The sequence below is a fragment of the Harpegnathos saltator genome, unplaced genomic scaffold, assembly GCF_003227715.2.
Source record: "Harpegnathos saltator strain DR-91 unplaced genomic scaffold, Hsal_v8.6 scaffold202, whole genome shotgun sequence".
Classification (NCBI taxonomy): Eukaryota; Metazoa; Arthropoda; class Insecta; order Hymenoptera; family Formicidae; genus Harpegnathos; species Harpegnathos saltator.
Genome location: NW_020229987.1, coordinates 1,758,374 through 1,775,680, shown reverse-complemented (window position 1 = coordinate 1,775,680; position 17,307 = coordinate 1,758,374). Strand labels below are relative to the sequence as shown.

General features: G+C 40.8%; 2 protein-coding genes across 7 annotated transcripts in view; one reads left to right on the top strand and one right to left on the bottom strand.

The window, feature by feature from the left end:
- The window catches only part of per (period circadian regulator), a 38,619-nt gene that overhangs the window by 17,988 nt on the left and 3,324 nt on the right, over positions 1-17,307 (top strand). For 3 of the 6 annotated variants that reach the window (XM_025297988.1, XM_011145760.3, XM_025297990.1), the window contains exons 5-14: positions 1,377-1,475; positions 1,571-1,769; positions 3,076-3,297; positions 6,049-6,233; positions 6,475-6,759; positions 9,815-9,961; positions 13,692-13,914; positions 14,883-15,274; positions 15,499-15,686; positions 16,701-16,858. In XM_025297988.1, coding sequence (XP_025153773.1) covers positions 1,377-1,475; positions 1,571-1,769; positions 3,076-3,297; positions 6,049-6,233; positions 6,475-6,759; positions 9,815-9,961; positions 13,692-13,914; positions 14,883-15,274; positions 15,499-15,686; positions 16,701-16,858 — 2,098 coding nt within the window. The remainder of the gene's footprint in view (positions 1-1,376; positions 1,476-1,570; positions 1,770-3,075; positions 3,298-6,048; positions 6,234-6,474; positions 6,760-9,814; positions 9,962-13,691; positions 13,915-14,882; positions 15,275-15,498; positions 15,687-16,700; positions 16,859-17,307) is intronic. The other 3 variants (XM_025297989.1, XM_025297992.1, XM_025297991.1) reach the window with 3 other exon arrangements.
- On the bottom strand, positions 3,304-6,042 carry LOC112588362 (histone-lysine N-methyltransferase SETMAR-like). Its single transcript, XM_025297993.1, has 2 exons — positions 5,066-6,042; positions 3,304-4,936 (listed from the first exon to the last, which is right to left on the bottom strand). The coding sequence occupies exons 1-2, from the start codon at positions 5,270-5,272 to the stop codon at positions 4,772-4,774; spliced, it is 372 nt and encodes a 123-aa protein (XP_025153778.1). The 5' UTR covers positions 5,273-6,042; the 3' UTR covers positions 3,304-4,771.

The window sequence follows — 17,307 nt, the reverse complement described above, 5'->3', positions numbered from 1 at the left end:
TCTGTAATAAAAAATATAAGTTTTGCACCAAAAGATCAACGTTGAGCTCCGTTAGGCCCAAAAAGTGCATCGGACCCAAATTTGGGGCCTACCACGTGAAAGAACTCGATCCATAGAGCAATTTTTATTTTGGATATTTTTTCATAAAAATGTACTCATAACGAGTTATTCGACCGAGTTCCCAAGGATCCGGCGACATCTATGGTGATACATGCATATGGTCGCCATATTGAAATTACTAAATTGCAAAAAATTGCAAAACCACAATATTTTAAGTACAAGTCTCGAGGACACAATTGGAGTAATATTCAGTAATATTCAATATTTTTATCAAGGTGAAATCCAAGATTTAAAAAAAATTGACGAGAAAAAATCGCATTTTTTGAAAAGAAAACCGTTACAAATCAATACAAACACTCATTTTTTTTTATTCTCGCAGCAGATTCGGAGAGAGCGACCTCGAGAACCCCTAGTAATGTACTGTGGATTAAAATTTTCGAGCATTATCATAAAAATTCATAACATTGAAATCAACGCGAAATTTCTGTCCCAGCCGGCATTAATGGGTTAAACATGTGTCTGTCGACGACGCAGTTCTCACAGCTTGCCTGTATAGTTACGTGCACAGTATTGTCACAAAGTACTCATTAAGTACTGGTGTCCTCGAAGAGACTTCGAAAGCGAAAGCGAAACGGAACGAAATGAAAGATCGCAAAATTTGCATGTCGCCGGTGTAGACTCGAGAGGAGAATGGAAGTAACGTGTAAATTAACACAATCACATACACGCACACTGAGACACGGTATTGGTATATCTCTCCTCGATGATGTTTCTCTCTTACTATTATTAATCTATTAATACGATCTTCGCATGGTGAAAGTGCTGGCAGTAATGCTCGACTCGGTGATAACGTAACGAGATAAATCTCTTCCGTAACGGTTCCGAGACAGCCGATAATCCATTAAGCTGCACAAGCTTAAATAAGTCTATTAATTAGATTATTTCTGCTAATTGATATTTTATTGCCGATATCTCTCTCTTGGATTTTATTAACGACATGTCTCATCTCATGATAAACGTCTTACGTCGAAATCTTTATTCTCTTATACTCCATTTATATTTACGTTGAAAATCTCCTCGAAATTCACATCTTTCCTTTATTTTATTTAAGCTACACAAGCTTAAATAGTCTATTGATCAGATTCTTTCTGCTAATTGATATTTTATTACCGATATCTTTGTCTTGGATTTTATTAGCGATATATGTCCGAATCTCGAGATAAACATCTTACGTCGAAATCTTTATTCTCTTATACTCCATTTATATTTATGTTGAAAATCCCCTTGAAATTTATATCTTTCCTTGATTTTATTAGCGGTGCGGTTACTTTATTGAAACATTTCCATCGTCCTTGTTTTTTACCTGGAAAACCAGCTGGAAAGACGGAGGATTTTTATTTAAAACAAGAGTCAAGGTACTATTCGTTACGTTATCACTAATGTTAAAAACGTTAACATTAACGTGTTGCGTCGACTCTTCCCGTTTCTAATCCACGGTATGTTTTCGTAGGAGGGATTTTGCGCGGTGATTTCTATGCACGACGGTCTCGTGCTGTACACAACCCCGTCGATATGCACCGCTCTTGGCTACCCTAAGGACGCCTGGATCGGTCGATCCTTCATCGATTATGTGCATCCGAAGGACAAAACCACCTTGGCCGATCAGATCACCAGTGGCATCGCGTCGCCGCAGGAGGAACGGTCTAAAGGTATACCATGATGCTCATGTCCGGCGAATAACAAGAAGATTTGCGAAGGAGTTTTTTGTTTATTTGATTAACCCCCCTGCGCTAGAGTTTTCCCTGACTCGAACGTTACCAAAATGCACGAATTCTTTTAGAAAGGGTTGCAAAGTAAACGCTGTTATTTCTAAGGCTTTTGGGGTCGTAGATTACGAATTTAAAGTCAGATGTTTCAAAATTCAAAATGGCGAATCCAATATGGCGGTCACGTACTCAAAATTCAATGAATTTTGAATTTTCTTGTTACGATTGACCTGAAAGCTATTACTCGGCGGTTTTTGAGATTATTGAAAACGGATCTAAAGTCATATTTTAAGACAACGGATCCAATATGGCGGCCATATATACGTTTCCCCGTGAAAATTCGGAGATTCTCGTCTGGTAAACTTGAGAACTATTACTCGAGAGTTTGAGGAATTACTACGAATTTGATTACAACTCTGAACTCAGCGATTGAAAATAAAAAAGAACAAAAAAACAAAAAACAAAAGGAATATAAAATCGGACTTGTAGCCTCCACGTGGCGCATCCTGGGTATATTTCATTAAACGAAAAGTATAGCAAAGCCTAGTTCTAGTATGAGTGTCGAACGCAATTGAATCTGCCATTTTGAATTTCGGAATACTGACCTCAAATTTGTAATCAGTAACCTCTGAAACTTCCCTACAGTAACAGTTTCCAGGCAAATCAAAATGAAATAGTCGAAATCTGACTGGGAAATCGTATACTTGACTGCTATTTTGAATTTTGGGATTCTAACTTCAGATTTGTAATCAGCGACCCCAAAAACCCCCAAGTAAGAGTTTCCAGACCGATTTGAGCACTTTTAGGGCACTTTTGTAAGGACGAAAAATTGGAAAATTATTACATGGATTTTCTCTTTTTTTCAACTTTCAATCCAATTTTTTATAATAATATGTGCAAAATTCGATACCGCAACTCGATATATCTTAAAATACTAGTCTCAAACTTTAATTTGCGAGGTCACAGGCCTCTCTAAGTGATTTCGTTCAGGAGTTTCAAAAGAAAATGTTTGGACGATGAGTATACCCGTCATCGCGCACACGGGAACAACTCCGTTTGGACGAGTATACTCGGGATAATGCCTAGGGGGGTCTTTGTGGCACTTTGCACATTTGTGTGCAATTACACAAAGTTTTTGGCGAACAATAATCTCGCCTCGTTTAACTGGCAGCTTTCGAAATTAATTTTTCAAAATAGCATCGTTCCTTCATTCCTGATCGGTCTTGTCTTTCTCGCCCTTCCTTTCCAGGCATCAACGGCAGACGGGCGAGCCTATTTTGCGGCCTGCGGAGGTTCACCAGGTGCAACATGCCGAACGGACACCGCGTCAATGCCAGGTCGAACCTGTACCTGCCGTTCCACCTGACCCTGTCCTTCCGGGACTTTCGGGACCGGACGGCCGATCAACAGCCTAGCAACAAGGCTATGTTCCTCGTGGTTACCGCTCAACCCGTCCATTCCGCATACAAAGGTAGCATGGTCCAAGACCTTCGACGAGGTCCGACCGGCGAGAGGACTCGATGGTGGTCACGTACGAACGGTCGGCTGATGATTATCGCAAGACTCGCCGCCGACTTGAACGAAATGGATAATTTACAGTCACAGTCACAGTCGAGTTACTTTCAACGCGAATTACTTCTAACTTCTAACTCCTCCAGCTTTCTCCACCGGGCTCATCTAATATCCTTCTTGCGCTGAGTTGTAAATATAATATAATAACACTCGTTTGGGATTCAATTTAAGTATTCGCTTAATTTACGAGAAATAGCGTATGACAGTAAGACGAAACATCGAAGTAACTCGAGTTCACGATATTTGTACCTTGGTACTTAAACGGCGTACACCGGATGTATGTGAACTAACGACGAAAACTGCAAGAGAAGAGAGAAAAAGAGAGAGAGAGAGAGAGAGAGGGGAAAGGACAGATCATCATTTTGACCTGTAATTTTACATCAGGACATCTCTATAATTTTTGCAATATGTTCTTCTCTATGACTGAGCCGCGTGTCTTTCACATACATCCCGTATAATCCGACACGTTCTCGAATATTACCTCTCTGTCTGTCACGCATAAGGATCGAGCCTTGTCGTTAGTCCGACCTCGTCGACGATACTCAGTGAGTCGGTGGTTTCCATGGAAACGTCTAAAGCGAAGGTAACTCACTTCCAATTTTCAAAGTTCTCACTCGGCGACTCGTATAATGATATGTTGATATGGTATGCCGTATTATTTTTGCCGTATTGTCACTGTGCCGTTTCCTTGTCGTTCGACCGGTTTCCCCGTTTTTCGTTCAGTTTGGAGACCACTGTTACGATCGCTCGCTGTATTCACAAGCAACGTGTGACGTCACAAACCGCAACTCGTCATCCTCCATGTCCACGGCAAGCTGTTCGCTTTGGGCTGTTGTCGGTTGCATGGAAATCATGAATTTCCTGCTGCGGGAGCTTCGCTATATCCGTTATATCCGCGTGTCTCACTTGAATCGCTCGGTTCTGCGAATTCGCATCGATGGGCTTTGTGTCGTCAAAAGGGCTTGATAGCTTCTTACTCTTGTCGGTGGTCCTCGGAATTTCGATCTCTCCGTCCGGAATACCGTCCAGGAGGACGAAATTCCGGAGTACGCTCGCAACTTGCGGTAAGATTCGCGCGGAGCTGTATAATGGAGTGAACGCGCTGCTATATTAGAGCCAACACCGACCGAATTTGACGATTGAAATTCAAATCAAGTCGAATAATCGCCTCGATTAAACGACATGGGAGTTAGCTTCTCTCCGCGCGAATTTCCCCGCGTCTCATCTCAGCCTCGGTTCGTCGGTGCTTGACCACGCCTAAACCCGATCGCAAATATTAGGTCGTTAAGTATGATGAAATGTCCGATTTTTAATCAAAAGTTTAGTTTATTATATCTCAAACTAGAAATAGTACAATTAATCCAAGTATGCGCCTAAACTATCGGCACAGCCATGGATGGATTCTGCCATCTTAACGATAGCTTAATTATGCCAGCAGCGAAGAAGCCTGAAGAGCAGGTGACCATGAAATTGCGGAAGACGTTTTTCAGAGCTTGTTGAGAATTGAATATTTTTCCTTGCAAGAAATGGTCCAGTGCCTGGAAGAAGTGATAGTCAGTTGGTACAAGGTCTGGTGGGTGACAGAGAGTTTCCAAGTTCAGCTCTTGTAGTTTGAGCAACGTTGTTTGCGTGACATGTGGTCGAGCGTTGTCTTGCAAGAGGATTACCTGGTGTCTATTGATCAATCTCGGCTGCTTGATCGCAAGCATTTTCATTATTTCGCCTAGTTGGTTACAGTAGACATCCGCTGTAATCGATTGACCAGGTTTCATGAAGCTGTAGTGGATAATATCAGCGCTGAACCACCAAACAAACACTATTAGCTTTCTTCTGTGAATATTCGCTTTCGGACTATGTTTCGGCACTTCATCCATATCCAATCATTGTGCCGAACAATTGTCGAGAAAAGAATCCGCTGTTTATCACAACAACACGATGTAACAATACGATGTAAAAATGCTTCGCTTTTACGTCGTGATAGTGAAGAGAGGCAAGCTTCGAGACGACTTCTCTTCTGAGGCTCGTTTAATTCATGCGAAACCCATTTATCCAGCTTTTTTATCTTGCCGATTTGTTTCAAGCGATCCAATATGGAATAGTAACCTTAAACCTTGCTGCTAATTCACGCGTACTTTGAAATGTATCCGCTTCCACTACAGCTTTCAGCATTATCCACCTTGGTCTCGGGTCACCAACGTGGCTCATTTTCAAGGTTAAAATCACCAGAACGAAACTTTTCAAACCATCGACGTATTGTACGTTCATTAGCCACATCTTCACCAAACACTTCGTTAATATTTCGAGTTGTTTGTGCTGCATTAGTTTCACGACGGAACTCATATTCGAAAATAACGTGAATTTTTAACTTATCCATGGTTGCACAAAAATTGCTGTAACAAAGACAATTCGAAAGATAATCACAAACCAAAACATGCATTTGAAAGAGTGATGATGTACCTTCGCAACAAAAAAAGACCAAAAACTATAAAGGTGAAGTATCAGAGATATCGATTGGCGAACTTAAGAAGTCTATACTTAAGGAAATCGGACATTTCATATTTAATGACCTGACCTAATATAACAAAATCTTACGACCGTGGTAGTGGCCTGCGAAGAGAGAGAATGACCCCGACCTTGTCGTTATCCGCAGCGCCAGAAGAAACAATAATATCTTCGGTATTCACGACCCGCCACACCGCGACGTGCCACCTATCCCATGTCGATCCCGACGTAGTCCAATACTTCGGCTATCCACCACAGGATATGGTTGGCCGTTCGCTGTTTGACTTCTACCATCCCGAGGATCTGCCATTCATCAAAGACATCTATGAGACTGTGAGCATGAGCCCAACAACAAATCAAATGAAAAAAAAAAGCAAAAAGAGGGAGATAAAAATGATTTAGGTTCCGGTTGCGCATGCACGCCCGAAAAGATACGCGATACGGTGATGATAAATGTTGATAGAGAGCGAATATGAGCGAATGAATTTATTACACTCGTCTTCTCTTTTGTATCGCGAGAAAAGCTGAGTAGGACGATTTACTCACGCGTTCCTTACGAAATGTCGTTGAACAGGTGATCAGACTCGAAGGCTGCTCCTTCAGGTCGAAGCCATACAGGTTCGCCGTGCAGAACGGAGGCTGTGTCGTCCTCGATACCGAGTGGTCGTCCTTTATCAATCCCTGGACGAAAAAACTACAGTTTGTCGTAGGTCAGCACCGTGTGCTCAAGGGACCGCTGGACCCGGACATCTTCCGCGTGCCGCGCGAGACCGAATGCGGCTATTTGGCCAGCATCAGCGAGGAGGTGCTGAAGGAGGCGAAGATCATTCAGGGCGAGATACGGGCGCTGCTTGACGAGGTACGACGAAAGCTACAGTGGCCGTGATACTTTGCACAATAATTGCGGTCCTCGCGATCCTCGTGCTCAACTCAATGATCCTTACGCTCCAATGAAAAAAAGAACCATCTATTGGATCGTTCGGAAAGTAATTTCGGTATTTTCAAATATTAGGTGTACAAATGAATAATCCAACTTTTTCAGCTACATTCAAGGTTCATTTTAAAAGGAAGTAAATTAAATTGTTCAATCAAAGTATTCGCCGTTGCTTTCTATAACTTTAAGCCATCTTTCAGGCAGCTGATGAATTCCATCTCGGAAAAATATTACGTCTTTGGACACGATAAAGTCATCAAGCCATTTTCGGATCTCATCCACTGATTGGAAGTGCATATCGAACAAGGCGTGTTGCATCGACCGGAACAAGTGATAATCGGATGGAGCAATGTCTGGTGAATACGCCGGCCGTGCTGCAAGACGTCCCAGCCAAGACTCATTATGGTGTCTTTTGTATTGGAAGCAATGTGTGGCCTGGCGTTGTCATGCAACAATTTCACTGGACGTTCTTCCAGTTTGCCAGTATACGGGCGTTTTCGTTCCAATTCTTGACTCAAGCAGATTAATTGACGTTGGTAGCAGTCCGCAGTAACTGTTTCACCCGGTTCCAACAACTCATAATAAAGCACGCCCTTGGTATCCCACCAAATGCAGAGAAGAACCTTCTTTCCGAAGCAATTTTGATGATTCGCCGGGATTTACCCATGCTTTCTGCGTTTCGGATTGTCATAGAGTATCCATTTCTCATCGCCCGTAACGATTTTCCACAAGAAAGCTGCTTTCAACGCTGCTTATTGAGAAGAGAAAGACACGCTGCCACTCGTTGATTTTTGTTGCTTTCAGTGAGTTCATGCGGTTAGGCACCCATTTTCCTTCTTTCTGGATCTTTCCCATCTCATGTAGGCGTTTGGAAATCATTTGCTGTGTTACTCCCAACTGTTCTGCAAGCTCTTTTTGTGTTTGTGCCGAATTCTCAGCGAGCAGTTGTTCCAAATCATCATTATCGCACTTCGGAGGGCCTCCAGGGCGTTGTTTGTCGATTAGACTGAAATTACCGCTTTTAAACCGCTTAAACCAAAATGCGTACACATCGTACGATACAACACCTTCGCCGAGAAAGGAACAAATCGATTCGCACGCTCTTGCAGCATTTTTTCCTTGTTGGAATTCGTAAAGAATGCAGTGTCGGATATGCACCTTATCTGTTGCCATTTTCGACTGTACTGAACTGAATACTTTTGAAGGTTATGTTGGGCCTTTCGCCAAACTATATTCTTTTTAATAGCTTCTTTTTAATAGCTATATGTCAACATTGCATAATCACAAAAGAGCGGGAAAATCTATTCAATTTAAAATTGATTTCATAACTGCTTAAAATATTTTGGATTATTCATCTGTACACCTAATAGATGGTGTTAGTTGCCTTTTTAAGTAGTTAATCTCATTCTAAACCAGAAGATCATTTTACATTTTTACAACGCACTTTTTCAAGCTTCATTTGAAAGAAAGTTGTTTTGGAATCTGTCAGGTTGTTCTTATTTGGCGTCGCATCAAAAATGGAAAACCAATGTGAGCATTTTCGTCACATTTTGCTTTTTTATTACCTATTTATTATGTAAAGGCAAACGCCAGTGTCAGAATTGGTTTTCGAAATTTCGTTCTGGGAATTTCGACCTCAAAAATGCACCATGTCCTGAAAGGCCAGTTGAGGCTGATGAAGACCAAATAAAGGCATTGATGGACGCAAATCGTCATTTAACAACACGAGAAATTGCTGAGAGATTGAGTTTATCGAATTCGACCGCTGCATGAGCATTTAAAACAACTTGATTTCGTTTCAAAGCTCGATATTTTTTGGTTCCACACGTTCTCAAAGAAAGAGATTTGATTCGTCGCATTACCATCTACGATTTGCTGTTAAAACGTGAGGAAAACGATCCATTTCTGAAGCGGCTCATAACTGGAGATGAAAATGGATCGTGTACAACAATATTAAACGCAAAAGATCATGGTGCAGACATGGTGATGAACCAACTCAAAGCACATCGAAAGCTGATATCCATCAAAAGAAATTGATGCTCTCTGTTTGGTGGGATTGGAAAGGAAGTTTCTTTTGAGCTGCTATTAAAACAACTAAACGATTGACTCGAATGTGTATTGTCATGAATCGGACAAATTGAATGATTCCGTCAAGCAGAAGAGACCAGAATTGGCGAACAGAAAAGGTGTTGTGTTTCATCATGACAACGCCAGACTTCACACAAGTTTAATGACTCGCCAGAAGCTGTTAGCGCTTGGATGGGATTTGCCACCGCATCCATTATATTCACCTGATCTGGCACCATCCGATTATCACTTGTTTTGGTCACTGCAAAATTCCTTGGATGGTAAAAATTTCGATTCAAATCAAGGTGTCAAAAACCACTTAATTTAGTTTTTTGCCAATAAGGACCGGAAGTTCTACGAGCGTGGAATTATGTTATTTCCTCAAAGATGGCAAAAGGTATTAGAAAATGGTCAATACTTAACAAAATAAAACTTTTCTTTCTATTAAAAATATCGTCTTTCATTTTCATGCAAAAAAACCGAAATTACTTTCCGAACAACCCAATATAATTGCATATAAAATTAGAAAACCAGCTGGTTCTCGTGCTATCGCGGTTCTTTAACAACGTACCTAGACTATATATTTTAAAATACGAGGCATATGCAGAAATGGTTTATATGAAAGTTGTAGTGTATTTCATACTCTTTACAACTGTGTATTCAAATACGTACCACAGTTCTTTGCTGGCGTGGAGACTCGATATGAGTGAAAAAGGGATTGTGCTTTTGAAAAAATAAAACAAAAAATTCAGAGAGGGAAACTTTTCCAACTCTCTCTCTCTCTCCCCCTCTCTCCCTCCCTCCCTCCCCATCCCCCCTCTCTCTCTCTCTCTCTCTCTCTCTTAGCGCAAGTCGAGTAAGCCAGCTCATCCCCCAATTTGTTCTCTGTTTTTTCTATCGTACGTGTGCGCAGAGCATCCAAAGAACGTCAGATATAACCGAGCTCGACGTGTCAAAGCGATGTAAGGACCTAGCGTCCTTCATGGAAAGTCTGCTGCAGGAGACAAAGGCGCCTGGTGTCGGCAAAGACGGACTCGCAGCGGACGACAAGAGCTTTTCGGTGACTATTAGCTACGTTTTAGTATCACCGACACTGTTTCGCTAAATTACTTACGCTATGAGATACGCTCCGCTCTCTGGTACGCTACAAAGGGGAAACATATGATTTCAATCCAGTACTTGATGTACTAGTTAGTCGTTGTAACAATAAGCCAGGCCCGCCCATGTTTCACTTCGCACACGGTGCGTCGTGGAAATTATATATATATATATATATATACACTCATATATGTACATATGTAACTTTACCATTTAATCCCTCGCCGTCGATGCACGACATACTTTTCCGGTAATTCGTTTTTGAGCCCTCGTCGAGGACAAACTTCCGAGTGCGCACCTTCACATTCTTTCTCAAATTCCTCACGTCACTTATATTCTTCCTACGATGATCTGTCAATGATCCCGCGTCATCGGAGGAACCCTGGACGTCTTCAGGAGATTTTCACATGTGTTTTTTTCCCACTCGAGTTCGCACTCGACAGCAAAAACGACATGCTGGAAATATGTCATGGCAATACGAACGACTGACAAGAATCACATAGGGAACTCGGAAATTCAAAAAATTATGAAACTTTGTGTGGAAGTAAAGTAGTTCATCAGTAACGCAAAACTATTTTTTGTTTTCGTACGGAATTCCAGGCTGAGGGGTGAAAACACCCTTCGAAAAAAAAACCATTTTCATTCTTAGACTATATATTTTAAAATACGAGGCATATGCAGAAATGGTTTATATGAAAGTTGTAGTGTATTTCATACTCTTTACAACTGTATATTCAAATTTTGCAAAATTGGAGGAGGGCGGAGGAGGGTTCCAAAAATTTTTCAATTTCGCAAAATCTGAATACACAGTTGCAATGAGTATGAAATACACTACAACTTTCATATAAACCATTTTTGCCTCTGCTATTTTAAAAGATATACGCTAAAAATGAAAACGAAAAAATTTGTCCGAAAAAATTTTTTTTTTCAGAAAGTGGTTTCATCCCCTCAGACTGGAATTCCGCAAAAAATAGTTTTGCATTGCGGATGAACTACTTTGCTTCTACAAAAAATTTCATAATTTTTTGAATTTCCAAGTTCCCTATGTTTCTTTGTAAGAAAAAGGAAAGTTTTTTTTCTTTGTCGACTTGTGTACGACGCGAACGCATGATGTAAGTAGAATTAACGCAAGCTGGTAGGTTTAACCAACCAACGAGGCTCTACCAATCTCTCGCTGCTTCCGAACAAGAGTGCAGGTGCAAAATTTTCAGAAAAGTTTGGTGGAGCCAAGAGGGCGGTTAAGGTGAGTAGATGAAAACGCTTGCCGACGGGGAGCGACCGGAGAGAGCGAAACCATCTCGGGAGTAGCACTCTTTAAGTCTTGACTAATTAAGAACACGATTAGAGTAGCAACTGCGGGCAGCGGTTAGCGTAAATTTTTTTAATCAATTAAGCCTCTACCACGCTCTTTCGCACGTAGACACAGACGGAGGACGGTGAGAAAGTCGGGTAGGGCCGGTGAAGGATAGCGTCAATTTCGAAAGCTTGTAGGCACTGGTCACCCGGTAAGTCCACCTACCTTTCTTTTCTTTCTTTGTCTCACTCAATATGTCGCTGCTTGGTGAAGCGAGGTCGACAGATCGATTTTGATAAAACATAGCGAGTCTGGAATTCGTGCACACAGCGTGTCGCTGCTCGTCTTCGAAGTTGTCTTTTGCGAATAACGGAGCTTCCTCGTTGTTGATGTGATCTTCAGCTTCATCCTTAGCTTCAGCCTGTAGCTTGCGGAATGGATTTTCCATGAGGCGATCTTTAGCGTCGTCGAAGTCTTTATTCCTCTCCCTTCAATTTCTCGGTGATGCAATAATTTCTTCCTCGTGCGACTATAACGTTCATCTCGACAGGCTATTACGAGATTACGCTCGTGAGTTCTTTTATTTATAAAGTTTCCAAGCTAATGAAAGTGCATGCACGAGAGGGATTGAATGCGCGGACGATTCGCGATGAGCAAAATCGTTTCTTGCTGTCCCACGACAATTGTCGTTCGACAAACTCGAGTATACTCCATTGTTTATGGGATTTAATCGCTCCTCTCTGATTCAAGATTGCACTCGCAGATTTTAATTTGAACGTCCGGTTTATTTCTTCTCTTGTCAATTTCGCTCGATTTCTTCATATCTTTTTGTTACCAAGAGTGTAATTTAGTTTTGAAAGTTTTGCAAGAGATGGCAATAATGTCAATTTTATCGAAGATATTCCAATCACAGTTATTATTTCTTAATGCTCTAATTATTAATCACTTATTCCGAGGTTGATGTAACATGCTTTAGAGCAGGGTTTCCCAACTTTTTTTGTATTTCGCACCCCTAAAAATTTATTAATAAACCTTCGTACTCTCTACAAAAAAAAGTTATTCATATGTTTTATGATAAAAATTAATTGTTAGGGTTTTAAGGTAAGAAATTAATTTACAATAATTTATTATTATATAACATTGTTTTATAAAAATTAACTATCATTTTAATATTATAAAATTATTATCCATGGTAGTAAGCTTCGCATAGTGATACGTAATGAATATATACGTACAGATACGTAAAAAATATATAATTTTAATAACATTTTTTTTAATTTGATGATAAAAATGCCGGATTATTTCAGAATTCATCTTAATAATTATTAATTACAATTACTTTTCCTCGCACCCCCAAGAATATTTTCTCGCACCCTCGGTTGGGAACCCCTGCTCTAGAGGATACATATTTCCTTAATTTTGAACAAGTGTGAAAATTTGTTGAAAACTGAATCAACTCCAAAGAAGAATCTTTCCATCGCCGCGGAATCCATCTCTTGCCAGGAATATGTGAAAAAGTTGTAGAAAACGAAGGAAGATATTTTGATTAAGGTATTCGTTCATTATCTTGTTTAAGTAAATCGCACTAAATCATTAAATCACAAAACTAAATCACACTCCTAATAGTATCACACATCGAGACGACAATCGGTGCGATATTCCCAAAGACTTGTACGAATAACATCGTTGATGATCGATGACGCTTTGTAATGGCAGCTTGGCGCTAACGAAGCAGAAGACTCAATTTTCAAGTCTAGCTAGTCTTCGAGCGACGGTTATTGGCAACTTCGATCATAGTTGAAAGTTCGATGTTGCACGAAGAGAGAAAGAAACGACTGATTGACGTGTAAAACCCCGCCGTATCTATACGGCACACAAGTTCTCACCGCGCTTCGAATCCGTCAGCCGTGTCCGACATTAGAAAAGAAAGCAGCAAAGGGCGCGACACGGCGAAGACGCGCTGTACTCGCACCTGTGATCGGGACCTTGCTGAACTGCTCGCTGTAAATAAACGCTAAACTACACGCCTCACAAACACGGCGGAGCGCGCTTTGCCGCTGAAGCTTGCACCGCGATCGTGTGCTCGTGCAACGCACACTGGTGTGCGAGGTAGGTGGCGAAGGGAAAAGCCTTCCTCGGGGAGGGGGAGAGCTCCTCTTCTTCTTCTTCTTCTTCTTCTTCTCGCTTTTCTCAAACTCGGGTGAATTAACGAGCCCTTATAACCGAGACCGAGATTCCTGGCAGCCGGGGCAGCCGCCGGACGCACTCACCTGCCGCTTACGCAGAACAAGCGCTGACCACGCTAAAAACACACTACTGACCACTGATTACCGGCGTAATATGAATTGCGAAACGTCAGTGACAACTCATTCTAAGTCGCTACAATATACTTGTGAAGGGATCACGCAATCCCTTGTTGCAGGAGCACGACAGCGTGATGCTTGGTGAGATCTCGCCCCATCACGAGTACTACGACAGCAAGTCCTCCACGGAGACGCCGCCGAGCTACAACCAGCTCAACTACAACGAGAACATTGAGCGGTTCTTCAAGAGCAAACCGCCGGTCGCCACTATGTACGGTAGCGACGAGGAGAACGTCAATTCCAGCAACGACGAGGGCGGTGAGTCGCGAGATCCTTTTCGCCCTGTGGTCCTCCTCATCGAGCACGACCCGGTTCCACGAAGTCTCGCGAGTCCTGAGCAAAAAATTTTTAGGGCCATCCTCATGAAGCATAAGGCCCCGATAAGGCTGAGAGTAGGATACCCTAAAAAGGGATGCCTCATTATTACCACATCAGGCTCCGAGATGAGATCTTTTAGAGATGCCTTAGATTTTACGAAATAATGCTTTAACATGGAAAACTGATGTGGACCTTAGAGGGATCTTTTAAGAGGATGCTTTAGATATACAAAATCAAATTTTATTATAAAAAATTAATAAGATCTGAAGCGTGTGATAAAATTGTCATAGTTTAGTGTTGTTTTAGTAAGTACGCTCTATCTGGTTCTTTTAAAGATTTTTTAATCATATCGCCATTAAAAACAAATTTTATTAGTTTTATTAATTGCCATATTGATTAGTCTCTTCCAAGGATTTTTCTAGTATTGCTTTCCATTTAAAAATGCAGCAGACTTTAATAAAAACAGTAGCAGGATTTTTATGTGTAAAGAATGCTGTATTCTATTGTAAAGTATGCTATATTTTTGAAATAAAAAATTCTTGTACACTAACAAGGTTGTACAGAAATAAAGAAATTACAGTCTACATTTCTTGGAATGAAAAGAACGAATATTTTTACTCAAGCAATAATAAAAATATCCTTATATGGTGGTCTTATTAATATTGCCTCATAAAGCCCTCATAATAATGCTTTATAAGGACCTGTTAAACAATGTTATACATCTTGTAGGGCCCGAGTAATAGGGGAATTAATAGGGGAAAATAATCAGGCCCTTGCCGGAGCTCTATTAATTGTTCTACTCGGAGTCTGGAGTTGGCGAGACTTCGTCGAAGCGCTCAGCCCAGGTGGACATTTCTTCAGGTTCGTTCGCACGGAGGTTATATGACCCGAACTCATGATGCTTTCAGCTCGAAAATGCATGTCGCCGATAAACGGCAGCGGCGCGAGCGGCAGCGGCAGCGCGGAGAATCTCAGCAGCGGTTCCAACAACCAGACGAGCTCGGCGAGCCGCGGCGACGCCTCCAACACCGCCAGCAACAGCAACACCACTGCGACGGAGAGTTTCAAACCGCCCACGCTGACGGAGTCGTTGCTGAACCGGCACAACGAGGACATGGAGAAACTGATGATGCAGAAGCACCGTGAGCTGCGCTCCAGCATCAAGAACAGCGACAAGCTCAAGGACTCGCGCATCAAGACGGAGAAAGTCAATGGGGCCGACCAAAGCGCCCATTACGTCAGTCAGGGTCACGGCATCAAAAGGAGCAGCAGTCACAGCTGGGAGGGTGACAGCTTCAAGGTTCGAGCTCGCTAATCTTGTCGGTTTCCGGCGCGGTGCCGGGTCCTCAAATTAAATATCTCGCAGCGATTAATCAGCAATAGCGTATTAATTGGCAATGTTATCTCTCTTCTTCTTTCTGGTCTTAATATGCCAGTGTTAGAAAGAGGAATGAAGGAAGCTTTCAAAATCGATGACACAAATGAAAGAGACACGAGACTGAATCTCGTAATACATGCGTGCAGGTGTCGAAGCATGATAAGATCTCAAGGACGAGCACGGCGGGTCCGGCGAACCTCACCACGACTGTCACCAGCATGAGCCTCGATCAATCGACCGCAGTGCAGACTGGGGCGAATATCAACCTGTGGCCACCGTTGTCAGTCACAGTGCCCTCCTCTGTGCCCACTCAACCCTGTGTTCCACCGCACAAGTGAGCCGACAATTACGCAAATCACGTGGAGAATATTAGTAATATCGAGGTCACGCAAAACCGCGTGTGAAATAATAAAAAGAACGGTTGGGAAAGTTACTTCGTAAAAGTATCTTACTTATGAGAGTTACAGTTTTTTTCACTGAAAAAGTAACTACTTACAGTTACAAGTTACTGAACTTCAAAAATAACATGTTACAGTTATAGTTATCTAGAAAGTAACAAGTCGTTACTTTTCGGTTACTCTTTTACAATAATTGTGCTATTATTTTAAATTTTCTAACTGTGTAAATTTCTTCAATTTTATATAAAAACAGTTTGTTGATTATTATATTCCTCATATTGTATTTAATTTTTACTAATTAGATTCATTAATTTAAATAAGCAATTCATATTTATTCTTTAAGACTATTAATAATAGTTATAAGAAAGTGAATGAGTTTGATGAGGATAATAAATACTAAAAATACTGAAAGTAATCTTAACATCAAAAATTAGATTTTTTCACTAAAAAATATATTGATATTTTATAAATAAAGACATACACTCATATGTTTTCTTAAATTTGCAGTTGAAGTTCTATTTGCATGAATAATTTTTTTGCCAACGCATATTTTGCAGAAAAATGCTCAGTTGTTCTCATTTCCAAATTCTTTCTGTAACTCGAATATTTCTGCATATGCTGGTCATGGCATTTCATAATCCTTCTCCGAAGATTGAGATATTTTATCCATTGCTTGAATCTTTTATATCATGCTGATCTGCCAGAAACTTAAGTTTGAAATATATAAAGTAACTATTAAATTAGTTGTTATCAAACAAATGTAATAAAATTAAGTTACAGTTACAGATGGAAAAAACGGAACAAAATTAGATTATAGTTACCAAAAAAAAAAAATAACTGTAACTTCGTTACAAGCAACGAGTTACTTTCCAACCCTGAAAGAAGGATACGCGTTTTTGAAAGTTCGCTGTGGAAGCGATCGTCGGCTTAAATGTGCTCGTGTGTTTCAGTGTCAATTCGGAGGCCATACCTAGATTCCCGCTGCTGCCGTCAGTGATACCCGTGTACTATGTGCCAATACCACAAGCCAGCGAGTCGACTGCAACGTCGAGGTCACCACCCCAGGAGAAGCTGGGACCACCCCCGACTACGCAGCAAAATCCTTATAGTAGGCGTTCTATCATAAAATTGATTATTGATAGACCAGAGTTTCCCAACCTTTTCTGTATTTCGTACCCCTAAAAATTTATTAATGAACCTTCGCACCCCTTACAAAAAACAATTATTCGTATGTTTTATGGTACAAATTAGTTGTTAGGGTTTTAAAGTAAGAAGGTAAAAATCAAAAAAGATATTTAATTTTTAATAATATAAAATATATAATTTTATAATGATAAAAAATATATAATTTTAATAACATTTTTTTTAATTTGATGTTAAAAATGCCGGATTATTCCAGAATTCATCTTAATCATTATTAATTACAATAACTTTTCCTCGCACTCCCAAGGATGCTTTTTCGCATCCCCAGGAGCGAGCATCTCTGGTTGGGAACCTCTGCTCTAGACAATTATTCTTGATTCGAGACAACTTTGAATGACTTCGAAAGCTGAATAT

Coding starts and splice junctions, on each gene's coding strand:
- LOC112588362 (XM_025297993.1), bottom strand. CDS start 5,272: ATGGATGAAGTGCCGAAACATAGTCCGAAAGCGAATATTCACAGAAGA. Junction 4,937..5,065: donor GATTGATCAATAGACACCAG/GTAATCCTCTTG, acceptor CACTTCTTCCAG/GCACTGGACCATTTCTTGCA.